Raw genomic sequence first — 16,289 nt, 5'->3', positions numbered from 1 at the left:
CTCACTTGGATGGATGAGGCTCAGCTTACCACACCAGAAGTATGCCGGGCGAGTCAGATAAACAGCAAAACTGTCAGGGCCGATATAACTCTGAGAGGGTGAAATTTAACAATATGCCAGTGGTTATTTCATCTGACACTCATCAGGGCTCCTTTAACATTTCTGGTGCAGCCCTGAACAGCACCACATCAGCTCTGCGAGTGTACAAACAACGCCCCGGTCAGCATTCATCGCCTCAAAATAATAGCTTCTGAAAAATCCACACAATACACTGGGGAATTTGCGCTGTCAATCAGAAATGCATCTTCAGTTGAGTCTCACATTGGCTGAACTTCCTGGCACTTGTTCTTTCGCGGCATTCCTCCTTCATCTCTAAGTTGGATATAACAAAGGGAAAACGTGATTTGCAAACACTGTTTGATCCTGAGCCGGGCTGTGAGTGGGACAGAGCATGACGAGGGAAACATAGGAGTGTTTAGATTAAATTAGAGTAGTGTCCATTAGCACAGAGCAGACACTGAGAAGCCTGTATAAGCCTTCATATAGAAATACACAGGGGCCCTGTGGAGAGGGACGGTGGTGTTTTGTGTTGCTTAAGAGCTTTAATGTGAGTGTGTGATTTAATTTCCCTGTAATGCAGCATCCCGGTCCACTGTTTGCTTTGACCAGCAGATGAGGAATACTTGTGGTTATTTGTGTGCATTCTCTTTCTCTTTCTCTCCCTCTCTTTCCATCTCTCTTTCTCTCTCTCTCCCTCTCTCACAGCATGTATGAGTACTACATTCGTGATATGTGTATGAATAAGTGTATCCTTTACTGGACACAGTATGGGTGTGTCACACCACTGCATGCTTGTTACATTAACACACAAACTTAATAAAGTGCAGGGATCATGCTACAGTTTCATTTGAGACAGTGCTACATTTAGATTAAAAAATATTCCCTTTTTTCACTACAGAGACACTGGGGAGTTTGTTGCACTGTTTTTTCCCCCCCTGTTGTATGACTTATTTCTTGGTGCTAAAATTGTGAAATATTTATTTGGGTGTATCACGCAACAATGTAAATGCTTAGACAGACATTATAAAATGTTCCAGATGGAGATGTGCAAAGTCTACAGAGGGGAAACCAATCTCCCCACCAGGGCCACAAGACTGCCTCTGTGATTGGGCCCCATTTGTTTCTAAACTATCCTGCTGATTAAAGCAGCTTGACTGCAAACTATTCCTGTCATTTTAAGTTGAGCGAATCCCCGCGAGGGTGAGAGAGTGAAGTCCTTCCTCGCCTCTGAAGGGAATCCGACGGCTGTGTGCACTTGATGAAGACTTAAACCTTTCCAAACCCTCCCCTCACAAATGTTTTACTGCCCAGATAATGATTCATTAACGGTTGCAAACTTGATTCCAGTAAAATTCAAGGTAGCCTGTGAGCTATTCCCAATGAGCAAACATAATTGGGCTTCTTGAGAGCAAAAACTTGGAATGAAACACGTTTCTCCGCTCCTTCATGGTGGCCCTTGTGTTATTGGGGTTGAAGTCAAAGAAATTCACAAGCTGCACACAACTATTTAACACAACCGATGTTTCATATTTAAAAAATGCATTCTATTTTTATGGTTCTATTATTAATACATAGGTCTATCTCAGGGCATTGGGCTTAAGCCGCCAGCTCAAAGAAATCTTCAGAAGATTGTGTTTACATCCTGAGAGGGAAAACCCAATCCCAGCCTTAATGCAATATCCTGAGCAGCTCCTACACACAAGGGGGCCTGGCTCCTGGAGAAATTTGATCCCGCATTGGGCCCTTTAAAGGAATATGGGATGAGTCTATGTTGAATGGGGCTCTGCAGCGGCAGCGTCCCACTGAACTCTCCGCTGCAAAGACACACAGAAGGACAGCGGGACGACAGAGGCGTGAAAAGTTCAAACGAAAAAATGAATGAGCGACGGTGAAGGGAAAGTCGACCGAAAGTAGAAGTTATGAGTCGGGAGGCGAATCACCGGGGAAGGTGTACGTGAAGCGGAGAGAGCCGACTGAAGGGGGGGAGAGAGACAACAAAGTCACAAGGTAAAGTATGTGAGTGTGAGTGTGTGAGGCTCCGTTTGAACCAGGAACACTGCTTTATTTGTTTGTAATCCCTCTGCTGGATCACTGAAGTGAAACGGAAGGAAATGCACATGCCAGGACTACACCAAACCAAGATGCGGAGGGACAAAAATCGCAAGAGGCGCAACTGGAACTGAGTATTTTGAGAGATGCCTGATGTGTAGCCTGCACTTTCTGCTGACCGACGGTTTTATGGGCTGCTACTTTTCTACTAACCAGTGCGTGTCTGGCACACCTGTTCCTTGTGGCCTTTTTTGGACAAAAGTCTGGCCACTGCTTGCCCTTGCACGGCCTCCAATAACATTTATAAACACTGTATTATGGCTGTCTAGATGTGAAAGAGGAAAAATCCGCACTGCTGACTTGTAATTGCATGAGCCTGGAGGGAAAATAGCTTTTGTGTGCATTTATTTTTGTGTCTGCTCTTGTCATATTTGCACCCATGCACTGTCCTAGTCATTATCAAAACCCTTTTTGTGCATCCTGACTGAATCCTGACTGCCCACACTGCTGCATATCTCACTTTTACCCATTCATTATAACAATAACTCCAATTTATTTAGTTCCCAGGGTGATATGACATAGGATTCCTATTCTGTCCCGCTTTGGAATATTTATTAGTGTCACTCGTGCCGTCTAACTCATCACTTTTCTGTGTCGTGGACGGCACAGGAGTGCTGCGTATGAAGGTCCATGTTTACACCTCAGCAAGGAGGAATGTCAGTGCCTGTGTGTGCGACTGATAATGAGTGTGGTCAGCCTGTCATTAACCTGCCCTGGGAGAGCTTGCCTTCACCTTCCCAGCCTCCCCTGCCGGTGAGGGTAGGGGAGAAGAGGAGGTGGAGGGAGGCAGGAAGGAAGGAAAGTAACGGAGATGTGTTGGAGGAGGAGAGGGCGAGCAGAGGAAGATGCGGATGTGAGGGACAGAGGGAGGGCAAGGTGGGAGAGCAGGAGGAGGAGGAGGACAGGCGAGGTGATAAATGAGAGGAGGATGGAGGTGAGGTACGTTGAAGTTGAGGCAAACACAGGATGAAGTCCTCCAGTTTTGTTATTTTTTCTTGTGGTTCAAGTTTTTCTTGTGTGTGTTAAACTATCCTTTGAATCTGTGTTATTACAAAGTAGCGGAAAAAAAAAAGCAAGAGTGCACACTGCAGCCGTACGACATGCCTCTGCTTTTCAGGGGTTATTTATGAAGTTTTTAAAACATCCTGCTTGTGTGTCCAACAACATAAACCTTGCCATTTTCAAGAATAGGGTCAAGGGTTAAGAAATACTTAACTTGGAGGAGCATGAGCACTGGAGACTTTTCTCCCTTTGCCTTTATTTATAGGAATACTTCCCTACTGTAGTTGTAAAACAGGACCAAAATAGTCAGCCACTAAATTAAACACAAGTGTGAGGCCTACTTGACCAGGCGGGAGTTGAGAGGTCCCCTTTGTCAAACAGACGGGGCCGAGGAAGAGAAGATAAGGGAGTATTTAACGCACCCTGCCCTGCTCCTCTCACTCTCTGATAATTTGTCTTTGTCTCATTTTGTACACACAGAGATCTGCCACGCTGACACGAATTTGCAGCGGGTGACCCAGATTTACACGTATGCTCCTGCGCTGTCTGATGGGAGTCATTTTCAGGGGAGATGCCAAAATCTGGGGAAGCCAGTTGGATCTCTGCAGAGACAACAACAGTGGGGATTTGAAATGTCTGGTGGGGATGATATCACTGAACCACCTAATCACTTACATCACCGCAGCTGCATGCTCAGCAGTGTGCGTGTGTGTGTGGGGGTGTGTGTCAGTGGGAGCCCGTGTCTTTGTGTGTCTGTTTCCAATCTGTCTCTGCGCGTGCGTCTCTGTGTCGCCGTGTGTTTGCGCTCGTGTAAGCGAGCTCTGAAGAGTTACGGCTGGCCGGGGAGTGTGTGAATATGCAGTGATTAAGGAGGCTCTAGTCAATGGAATGACCGACTGGAGACTTCTGCATGTGCTCGCTGTGTCCTTGGAAGAGCAGTGCACACCCTCAACCCTGCTTTACTGAGCTTTATTTTTTATTTGGAAGGGGCGGGGTGGTACAGTCGAGTGTGTTGCAACAGTCAGAAAAAAAAAATCACCCGCTTTTCACTGTCCAAACAGTTTTATTACAATGGGTGATAGCTTCCACATCTTGAGTGAAAGCTCCTGTGGATATCAAATCTCAGTCAGTGAGGAGAGTAATACAGTATAACTGTCAGTGTAGTCAGTGGAAAGCAGTTGACGGCGATGGCAGCCTCTTCTAGTGGAACTTGTGCTGCAGAACGTATCCTGCTGGGATCCTTGTGGTGGGGTTTCCACTGACTTGTCTTCCCCAGTGTTTGCTCTGGCCCCAGCTGCACTCAAGGTCTCCCAGCTAGATGGAAGTACAGAAGCACCCGGGGCTTCCTTGTCTGTCTGTATCCACGAGAAGACTCACCATACTGGGCTCCAGCCCCCCGCTCCTCTCTGCCAGTCCTGTCCTGGTGCGGCCCGCTCTGGGTGGGCCAAGTGTTACTAAACGTGGATCTACAGTGCAGACGCTGAAAAGCTCGTATTTGTTGTCTTGGCCTTTTCCCGCCCACCTGGATTTTTCCAGCGTTGGCATATGCCAGATACTGCGGAAGATACTCTAGAAGAGAATAGCATTTATTAGTTCGTATATAACAGTAGCCTCGGTGGAAAATTGTCTCCTACGCTTCTATAAACCACCCCACAATGGAGGGTTATGCTCATGGAAGCGGAGAAAATGACTCCAGTTTAAATCTCAGCTGTAACAAAAGGTTGGGCTGCATTACTCCCACACACACACACACACACACACACACACACACACACACACACACACACACACACAGAGCAAAATTACCTCATTTTTGACTGGCGAGTATGTTTTTTATACATGTGCGCAACACTTTTTTTGTAGATTTAGGGAGCAAGAGGGGATGCACTACCAAAAAGTCCATTTTACCCGCTTTAGTCTCATATTCAGTGTTAAAATAAAATGTAACAAGTGAATAAGTCTACCACCGGCAATGCTAATCAACTTGTTTCCAGACTTGTCCTGATCAAGTGTCTTTTTCTTGATACTTTTTTGCCTTACTCCAACATATTTATACTTGCTCCCAGAGAAATTCTTGTAAAAAGTGAAAATGTACTGGAAACAAGTGGGACGGTCTCATTCCACCGGCAGATTTTTCCCTACTTGTTTAAGAAAAACAAGATTTTAACCTTGAATACGAGACTGAATTTCTAGTTCAGATGGAGCTTTTCTTTTGCAGTGTGTGGCCATTTGTAAACACGGGTTGCCTTCCTTTCTCCTCCTCCTCCACCTCCATGTCAAACTTGGTAATTATTCAGTTGGGTTCCTGGCACTGGTTGGCATTGGGCTGCAACACCCCCCCATGTTCGACAAGCCGGGAGTGCTAAAAGAATTGTTCCGGGGAGAATTAGCATGGCAGTGCTGAAGGTGTTTAACCAGCAAATGGCTTGTTTGCACCCAGCTGTTTTAGCTCCTTGAGGAGAGGCTGGCCTCGTCTGTCCTGGCTTGCCCCGGTGTGGCCCAGCTGGCTGGTTCAAGCTGGCTGACTTCTCCTCGTCCCCTACGCCTCAGTCTTCCTTTCCTTGGCCTTCATATCCCCCGGTCTGTCCAGAGAGAGAGAGAGAACGAGAGAGAGAGAGACATCCGAAGCTGGACCTTGACTGTCCAGCCTGGGTGTAGCGGTCGGCTGGCAAAACCTCCATATGCTTGACTTCTGTAATTTGTTTGCTAGGCCTGTATTTATGAGCATGCTAATTGCAGGGAGCGCCATGGTGCAGTTATAGTCGCTGGACTTTGAACGTCTGCTGTTCTGCTGACGGTGTCTGGGTACACTGTCTTTCTGTCTGAATGTAATTTAACTCAAGCCTGTTTTCCATTTCTTGTGTCGCTGCCAAACTCGCTTGAAGTTCACTCGGTTTCATTCGGCACAACCCTCTCTTTTTTTTTTCACGCGGCCCTTCACGCACAGTCGGCTTCTCCGCCTCGTCGTGTCATAACGTCGAAGCTGCTTGTTATGGCTAGTTTTATCTCAGGATAATCAGGTTTTTTCACACAATAGAGCGCGGACCTTTGTGAATGAGTATCCGGCCAGAGAAAAATGGCCACTAGTCAATCCCTCTCAGGTAAAAATAACTTCAGCGCCCCAGTTTCCCACATTCAGCACTCTGTCCATTCATTCTCACACATTCTTTCCTCCTTTCTTTGCCTAGGCAATCTCACCGCCCCCCTCTCTAGCTGTGATGGGACTGTCATGCAGAAAGACACTATTGTGCCTGGTTGGATCCCGTTTCACTCCTGCCCTGTAATTAAGAAGGGATTGCATGGCTAGGGAGTTGTGGGTGGGGGAAGAGACCCACGGATTGGGTTAGTAGGTAATTTGCCTAAAAAGCAGAGCAGCGACCTGCTTTGTTGCTGGCAGGCCCAGAAGCCGGCACGCATGAACCCAACTCCCCCACTGACACAGAGCCTCCCTGCTGGGGTTTTGTTCAGTGTGTGTGGGCATGTGGAGAAGGAGAGTCTGCACATGAAAAGGAGGGACGGCTTCCCTATCTGGTTTTGTGTGTGTGTGTGTATTTGTGCGTTCACGTGAGCACAGCCAAGGAGCGCGAGCGAGCATGTGTGTTTGTTTGTATGTGTTTGGGAAACGGGATTATCCCCCTGCAGGAATGTGTGTGTGTGTCCGTGCGGTTATGTGTCATGGAGTGACAGAGAAAGTGAGAGGAAGCCTTCAATGAAATGCGTCATCAGAACTCATCGTGAGTGTTTACTTTAACTTACATTTCCTTTATGAATCATGGGAAGTGTGGTCACCGAAGAGCATTTTAGAGGTTAAATCACTTTTTCCCCCCTCTTGTGCAATAAATGAAACCAGAAACTGGACTGCTTGAGGAAATACCATGACTTGATTATTGGCATATCCGACTCAGTGTAATACGTGTCATTTGTTTCACTCCTCCACCATCATCTAATTACTGTGTGCAGAAAATATTTCATTTCACTTTCAATCTGTCAAGTCGCCGAGGACGAAGCTATCATTTATACAGCAGCCAATAAACTTTTTTTGAGATGACAACCGATCTCGCAAACAACAACATGTTACAAGTCCAATAAATCACACGAAGCAATGCAGCGCTGACCAGACCCCCGCTTCCTGTGCTCCATGTGTTCAGGTCCAGCCTGAGTTGGGAGGCAAGAGCTCTGAGAGTCCGCCATGGCAGACGTGCTGGAGAGCGGCGGGGCGGGAGCCGTCGGAGCGGCCAGCGTGGACTGGCAGAAACGCTGCGTTGCCCTGGAGATGCAGCTGCTGAGGTTCCGTCTCCAAGCGGGGAAAATCCGAGAGCTGCTAGCAGAGAAGGTAAGAGGGGAGGGAGGCATTGTGGGAAGTGTAGGAATCAGAGACTGCGCAGAGAGTTATGATAGTAATCAGTTCAGTTTTATGGCAAGAATGGTTAACTGATGAACGTTTAAACGTGAGCGGAGCCTGTTTATGGTGCTGAAACTATTGTGAGCTCTGTGGAGACTTTGTGAGATGTAACGATTTAAACCAATGCCAACTCACATCATGTTGCAATAACACAAGCTGTGCTGCAGCTCCGCCCACTCCTTTCCTTGCCGTTAAAAGCACTTCTCCCTGCAGTTCCAGAAAATTCACAAGGGAGAGAAAGAGAAGCGGTTTTATGAGTTGCTGATGCTCTCAATATTGATCGGATAAGATTTCACATTGCAAGCATAAACGGTTGTTTATGATATGAGCTTTTAAGTTAATCAATCCCTCGATTTGTTTCTACACTTATCTGGGTCAAAGCCCCAGTGGCAGCCAGGCAGGTAGAGTGGACCAGGCGTCCTTTTCCCCAAGTAACGTCCTCCAGCTCCTTCTCAGGATCCTAAAGCCTCTCCATGCCAGATGGAAAATGTAGTTCTTTGGTTTGTTGAAGGACTACACCCAGCAGAGAGCCTTTATTTGGATCTGCGATATTATCCTAAAGACTGACAGATATATGGAGAGCTGCTTTGTGGCTAAGCTGTCATTATTGGCCCAGTCAGAATCAATAGCCGCTAAATGGACTAAGTTAGTGGTTGAAAGTGAAAGCTCATCTTGAAACACTTGCACCGCATTGGGTCCAGATCAAGAAAGATGCAGAATGGCAAGGATACAGGTCGAGAGTATCACAGGTATATAAAATACAAAAGCAGATACGTCCCCACTTACCCTTAAAGTGAAGTTTATGTGTGATAGTTTCTATGTGATTTGATGAGGCTTCCAGTCTGCCACGATCTTCCTTGTCTCTGGCAGCATCTAAGCCTATTTTTGTTTTTTTTTGTTTTCATGAGCTGATCCTTTAATAAGTTCCTGAGCGTGATGTTTGTTCATCTTACACTATGTGTCACGTTTAGTTGACTTCACCTGGCAATGATTTGATATAAACCGCTTAAGCTGCGCACGTACGTGACCGTTTTAACCACTTTATTAGTGTGGGGATTAGATCTAGACTTCTCCGACTTTGATAACTGTATGACTCGTGTGTCAAAATGACAGACGCAGACAGATACTCCAGCCCAAATTTAAGTAGCTGAGTCTCCCTCATCCTCTTGTCCTTGTGGTCTACCACTGTCCTCCCGATTCTCTCTCACTCTTCTGCTTTTGTGCAGCTGAAGTTCAACAATCAGCCACGGTCGTGCATAAGGAAGCAATTAGCATGTGGATAAGTTAAAGCACAGGTGTGCGTGAGTGTGCAATTTGCATGTGAGGAGAGGGTTTACTCAGCATTTGGGGTAAACACTCGGCCCACTCATCCTGTATCATCAGGGCTTAGCTTCAGTTTCTTGCCACAATAAATATCTTCGAATTTACTCATCGCTCTTGGTACTGGGTCCTGAGGGTGAGTCTTTTTTTTTTTTTTTTTGTGGCTGCGGTGAGTCTGACTACCAGACACTTTGGAAGCTAATCAGCCATCATCAGGAGGTTTGCTGGTAAAACGCTGAAATTTATTTGAAAATGAAAACACAACAAGATGTTCATACAAGTGCAAAGAGGCTCAGAAGGATGAAATCATCCACTGTAGGCAGGAGATGTTTCCTGCCTTGGGATCGTTTCTTTGTGGCTCAGAAACTGGAAGCTTTTCATTAACTAGTAAATCCAAATAGTTGTGTGAAAGTGAGTTTTGTTTTTTTTTTTTGTTTGGGGTCTTATGGTGGATTGCTTTCTGTATTATCTCGGATTCTGGAGAGCTGGAGAGGTTCAGTCAGCAGGATGTTTACAGTCCAAACATAACCGGCTGTCTGATAAGAGCAGGACGACTCCCTACCGAGTCCTCTGTCAGGTTCTGTCAGACCTCCAGTTCCCTTGGATCCCTGGTTTCAAGTGCAACACACACACACACACACAAAGATGCACAAACACATGAGCATCGCACGCTGGTGTTCTCTATTTCTCCCTCACACACTCACTTTCATACACAAGAATGAAAATGCACTCAAACACACACGCACGGATGCATATGCACACACACACACACACACACACACACACACACACACACACACTGTATTGTTTAATGAGTTTTTGGCTCTGATGCCAAGAATAGGAGGGGTTCTAAAGTTCTGAAAGACTAATTATTCTCTTTCACCCCTCCACTAATAAACATCCCTGCGCGCACATGCACACACACTCACACACACGCACAAACATTTGTGCACACATTGTTTACTGTAATGTTCATACTGTTAAAAGGGTTCAAAGTTTCTGTTAGTAGATGTTATTCTCTCTCTCTCTCTCTCTCTCTCTCTCTCTCTTTCTCTCTCCCTCTCTCTTTCACAATCATAAACAGACACACACTCGTGCAAACAAACACACACACACATTGTTGTTTGTATTGTTAAATGTTCATTTTGGCCACATTGCCAATAATAAGAGGTGGTTCAGACTTGATGAAAATAGACTTATTATCCTGTCACTCACTCTCCTTCTTTTTTTCTCTCCATTTTTTTTTTTTTTTTGCTCTCATTAAGAAACCCCCCACCCACAAACACACACACACACACACACACATACACAGATACACACACAGCACTGAGTGGGTAAGTGGAGGCCCGTGCTGCTGAGTGTGTTTTTCTGAGGCGGGGGGAAGGGTGCTGAGTGACTACCATTCCGTCATGTTATTGCTGTTTGGAAAGACTGCTTCACGCTCTTCATCTCCCCTCTTGCCAAGTTAGGAGTGTTTTACGCATTGACCCACTTTGGTATGGAAAAACATGAAAAAAAAAAAAAAAAAGTTGACGTGGTTGCTTGTGACATGGCATTTATCTCTGGAGGCTGACTGTGAGTGAGAGAAAAAGACAGGGAGAGAGAGAAGAAAGAAAGAAAGAGAGAGAAAGAGAGAGAGAGAGATGCCCCACTTGCCTTGTGTGGAGTTTTAATGGGACGGCGGCTCTGTTGAAGAATTTGTCAAAGTTATTGCTGTGGATTAGGAAAACCCAATCAGCTGCTGTCAGCAGTTACAAAGCCAGAGCTGCTGCATGGAGAGTGAGCTGGGAGAGATGGGAAACATGACCGGGGAGCACCTACAGGGATTTATGGATTTATTCGAGCTGCGACTAACGATTATTGTCATTATCAGTTAATCTACTGATTATTTTCTCCATTAGTTTTTTGGTCCATAAAATGTCAGAAACTGGTGGAAAATGTTGATCACAGTTTCCCACAGTCCAAGGTGATGTCCTCAAATGTCTTGTAATTGTTTTGTCCAACAAAACAACAGTCAACAACCCAAAGATATTTAGTTTAATAAATACTAAAGAAATCTACTAAAGAAAACTAGAAAATATTCACATTTGAGAAGCTCGTAGGAGAGAATTTAGACATTTTCTTGTTAAAATGACTCAAAACGATTCATCGATTGTCAAAATAGTTGCCGATTCATTTAATAGTTGGCTACTACTCGATTTTTGGACTAATTGTTGCAGCTCTGATATCCTATAGACCACAGGAATAACATAGTAGGAATTTTCATATTGGCTGGTGTTTCCACTTCAAGGTTTTCTATTTCTTTACTTAGCTAATCTAATAGCCTACTGGGGAAATTAGATTAATCTCTCCCCTAAGCGTCACAAAGGCCTGAGGGGCGATACACTGTCATTTGACTCAGGCCAGCGGGCTCGCTCAGTGAGGAAGTGTGTGGAAAGGTCACTGCGTTCACGTTTGTGTGTATAAACATTTATTTCCAAGGCAGGATTTCTTTGGATCAGCTCTTTAAGAGTGTTGTCTGTCTCTCTCACTCTGATTTTGGTGCAAAGGTCTTTGGCAAGATTTGAGTAGCCTGAGATGTAGCATACAGTGCTTTGTGACCCGTGTTTAACCTTGTGAGCCTGAGGGAGAGACCAGAGCTAGATTTCTTTAGTTGCACCTTTTACACTGTCCCATTCTCAGCTGTCTAAAGGGTTCAGATATGTTCCCCTTGTCTACAAATCGATAAATAATTTGATTCACATGGATTCAAAAATGAAGTCAGTAAAGCATCAACACCTACCTGGAGGTCTGTGTCCCATAGAAGGAGCTGGTGGTCCTCATATTTTTTGCACACGTAACATTTTTTATATGTGCATAGTGACACTTTAACTACTCGCTCTTTGTTAGTATCCTTATTTATTTTCCCGTCGTCTTTTAATACTCCTTTTCGTGAAATGTTGGATTTGAACTTTATTAGCTGCAAGCATTATTAACCATCAGCTCTGTGTCACAGGAGTCAATGATTAATGTTTGAGAGAGGCAGGTGGACCTGTTGTAGATGTTTGTGCAGTTTCTTTATAGTGAAACTATGCTGGAGTTCTTTTCTATCTTCTCTGCTATTTCAAGTCATGCACTTTTAGAGCTAATCTCATTAAGTTGAGTAATGGGGGGATTTTGTGACCTTTGTTGCTGATGCACGGAGTTGGGATGAATTACAGCAATGATCTACAAATGTCAGAATACATTAAAAATGATTAGTCTAGCTACACAAAACAGATTTTGCCCACTTTGCTGTCAGATCTTCAAAGCTAGATTTGGACATTGGCATTGAGCTTGAAAGTCTTATCTAGACAGAGGAGCAATGGAAAGAAAATATAGAGTGGAAGAGTGGGGAAAAAAAGTGGACACATTTATATTAAATAAAGGCAGCCTCCAGAGATGCTTAACAGACATTTTCGAGTATTATAGCATGACTGACAGTGGCATGATCTCATAAAATGTGATCTGCAGGATCAGGTCTTTTAAAAAATCACACCAAAATGAAAAGTGTAACTGCAGTGTGTGACTGACTGGGAGGATTTAGCAGGATTTCAGCCTGTTAACCACCAGTTCTCACTGTCGGCTTGTCCCTGGCAGTGAGCGAGGATAGAGTAAACAGATATGTAGCTGTGACAGAGCTATTAGCTGTCTGGGGAAGAGATGATCTGCTGTCTCGAGCCTGCTCTTATCTATCCACCTCCCTGGATCCTATCAGTCTCTCTGGATTCCACACTAAAGCAGGGAGGGCCAGCGCTCTACCTCTTATTCCACAGCAGTACATTTGGCAAGACTCTGTGTTTGAAGATATGTGGTGTTTAATTTAAATTTCCCGTGCCGTCCTCCCAGTATTGATCCAAGGTCATTGATCCTTCAGTTTCCAGTTGCATTTACCGTAACATTTAGGGAGTGACTCATGCTGATGACACTTAGCTTGAGGAAACACGAGACCCCCACATTTTCAGCCGTCCCAGCAGCAGAAGCTCAGATGTTGCAGCGTGGCCTCAACAGATGCTGGATAGCTGACATAGTTGTCCCAGGCCTGCTCAGCGACTCAGGCCTCACCTGTTGGACTCTGCAGTAACTAACCAGGCTCCAGGCAAAGTGACAGAGAGACAGCGAGACAGACTCTCACTGACAGCGCCCTGGTGCACAGGATCCATATTAGAGATGGACAATTCATCAAAACTGAAATATGGCCAAGTGCAGCATCCAAATCGCAGAAGCTGTGATTTTTTTTTGATAAAGGGAAAAAGTGTGACAAAATATCATTCTAAAAGTGAAGTACTATAATGCTGCAGAGATGCCTTGACCTACAAACCATACTCGCCATATATAAGAAAACAAAATCACACCATCATCCTTTTATTAATAAATCATATTAATAAATAGTGATCCAAAATTGATCATTTCCAGTAAAATCATGAATCATCTCATAATTGCAGTATTTGTTAACCCTATAAAGCCTGAACTATGAAAGAATTGGCAGAAAATTCAAATTTTTTAAAACTGAACCCTTTATTTAGTCCTATAACAAAATGTAGAAAAAAAAAAAATCAAAAAATATGTTATTACACGATCTTTCTGTTGTATGATATAGATATGTACTTGAAGTGCCAATGGTATGGTCCAGGGTGAACAGGGGAAGTGTTCAAAGGTATACACCAGTATTTTGGTCAAGTATTGATTAAACTGAAAATGAAAAAACGGAATTGATAAGGTGTATCATATATGATACAAATGGTTTTATAGGGTTAAAATATTCGCAACACAATCACCTCCAGTTTGAATTCATAACTGGTCGCCTGAAGGTTAGAGAAGTAGGTTTTGAAGCCTGAGATGGGGTGGGAAGATCAGGGCAGAGAAGTTGAATAAGTAATGCTCTCTCTTCCTTCACCTCACTGCCAACAAAGTGCCTTTGAGGAAGCCATTTAATCCTCAACTGCGATTGCAAAGCTGTTCTACACATAAACAAAGGCTGCAAAAGTCTTCAAGATTACTGATATCATATCACAGCATTTTTTTTTCTTTTCAACTCAGTATGCATAAGAATGGCTTGAAAGTCTTATGCTGTGACCCTAGATTAGCACTCCCACTTTAATGGAGTTAATTTATTACTAAAGGCCAAGGACTATATATACACGCCTCCCATCAGTCTGTGTGATGGTGCTGGCTGGTTCACTCAATCCCGTGACGCCAGGTCCAAACCCACCTCCACCTCCTGACCTCTGGATGCTGCTTTGGCTGTGCGATGCCGTCAGAAAGCCAGTTAGCACATCTGTCCAGCTTTACGACTTCTGAGGTTTATTCACCTCATGTTTTTGCTTACTTGCTGCTATTTTTGTTTCTTGAATGGAGGATAAATACTGTTTGCACTTCTCTGGCTTATCCCGGTAATGCTTTTGACTCACTACGGAGGCTTTTGACCTTGAGGTGAGGAGTCATCCAGCCACTAACCACCAGCCTCCGCCCACTCCTCCCCTCCAATGCACCCGGGACTCAGTGAGCGTTAATCTGGCCATGAGGCAACATGCAACTGGTGTGAGTGAATTCTGGGAAACAGAGGCCTCTATGGAGAGGACGGCAAGACTGAGCGAAAGAAAAAAAAAAAAGAAACAAAGGGAAGGGAAACAAAGATGATGAGAGGAATGCAGATGCTTTCTTCAAGCAGAGTGAATCCATTAGTGTGTTTGTTCTCCTTTCAGCTAGGTCACTGCACTCAGGGAAAGGGCATCCTGTGTCAAACTGTGTGTGTGCAAGTGTGGGCAGGTATGTGTGTGTATTTATCTGCATGCTCTTGTGTGTATGTGTGTACGTGTGTGTTTGTGAGAAAGAGAGAGAGAGAGCACACTAGTTGGGTATACTTGCAGAATAGAAAATGTTTGCCTTTGAAAGCATGAGTATGCATGCTCGCACAAAAGGTGACGCAAGCATGTGCACACACTGTAGTCACAGAGTATATTAGTGCCCTTCCATCACACTGTTATTTGGTCAGGAGCAGCAGTGTGAAAGAAGTGCCCTTTCTCCTGAGAGGGCCTCTATTGCTTATATGTCCATGCATTGTGTTTACATTACTGCACCCCTGTGCTCAAAGCGCCAATCCTCGAGAAATGGTAAAACATCGGATCTCTCAGGAGATAATCCGCCTTGTCCCGTGCTCTGTCTCTGCACTTGGCTGATGTTTGACCCTCTTTTCTCATTACTGAGTTCACGTGCTGCCCCTCTACTTGCTGTCGCCACACATTTTTGCTGTTGCATTATTCATTTCATCTGATACAGCTTTAATAGCAATTTTAATAGCATTTACAGATATTCTGCCAAAACATGTGTCATATAGGGAGCAAAACACTATCCATTTCATATATACAATACATAATTTATAAGCTCAGTGGCCAGGAGAAACAAACTGGAAATTAGCAGCAGAAATTAGCAAATGAAGGTTCCTTCCTATGTTTCCAGGACACTCACCTTTTAACTCCTTCCCAGGGAAAATATTATAGGTAAGAGTACTGTTCATGAGTGTATGTGTGTGTGTGTGTGAGAAAGAGAGCGAGAGAGAGAGAGAGAGAGAGAGAGAGAGAGAGTTCCCAGGCAGACCTCTGGTATGGCTTTGTCTGATTTGCAGGGCCTTTTGTGGCAAGTTTCAGAATGTGTCTTGCCAGAACCTGTAGCACTCAGAGTCTCTGACAGACCTTGATTTTTTTTTTTTTTTTTTTTTTTTTTTTTTAATTAAATGTAACTAATGTGTGTGTGTGTGTGTGTGTGTGTGTGTGTGTGTGGGTGTGGGAGGGGAGGGCTCCACCTCTACCCCAAAGGACATACTGGGAGCTCTGGATTTTCTCGTGACCACCCCCAACCCCTCCCAACGGCTTTAGTACCCCATACAGAGACAGCTGACCCGTGCTGGAAACCATGGTAACCTTTTCTGTTGCTTTCCCAGATGCAGGAGCTGGAGCAAAGGGTGACAGAGGCCGACCAGCGGGCTGAAAGTGCTGAGAAGCAGGTACAGTGACCGTTCATTCATCCTTTCACCGCTCAAGGTTCAAGTGCTGGACGTAGAGAAAAAACTAACCTCAAAAATTGTAAAAAAAAAAAAAACAAACAAACACGTAGACATGGAGCAGAATGTGCAAGGAGAATCTTAAAATGTAAAAATCGATACTCAAATAAAAGTGTCCACCAAATGGCATGTGTTTATACATGCTGTATGTCTGTGTATTGATTATGCTGCTAAAAACAAGCCATTTAGTCTCATATTCAGTCTTAAAATCTTGTTTTTCTTACAAGAAGTGAAAAGAATCTGCCAGGGGGATGAGATACTTTCACAATCAACTTCTTTGAAGAATTAAAAAATACCGGAAATAAGTAAAACTGCATT

General features: G+C 44.4%; 1 protein-coding gene across 1 annotated transcript in view; it reads left to right on the top strand.

Moving 5' to 3' along the window:
* The first annotated feature begins 1,895 nt into the window (after positions 1–1,895).
* plekhh1 (pleckstrin homology domain containing, family H (with MyTH4 domain) member 1) overlaps positions 1,896–16,289 on the top strand; it is a 37,434-nt gene continuing 23,040 nt past the window's right edge. The window contains exons 1-3 of the mRNA XM_030045268.1: positions 1,896–2,067; positions 7,320–7,504; positions 15,852–15,914. Coding sequence (XP_029901128.1) covers positions 7,361–7,504; positions 15,852–15,914 — 207 coding nt within the window. The 5' untranslated portion in view covers positions 1,896–2,067; positions 7,320–7,360. The remainder of the gene's footprint in view (positions 2,068–7,319; positions 7,505–15,851; positions 15,915–16,289) is intronic.

Source organism: Myripristis murdjan, chromosome 22 (assembly GCF_902150065.1).
Source record: "Myripristis murdjan chromosome 22, fMyrMur1.1, whole genome shotgun sequence".
Classification (NCBI taxonomy): Eukaryota; Metazoa; Chordata; class Actinopteri; order Holocentriformes; family Holocentridae; genus Myripristis; species Myripristis murdjan.
This window is presented reverse-complemented; position numbering and strand designations above follow the sequence as displayed.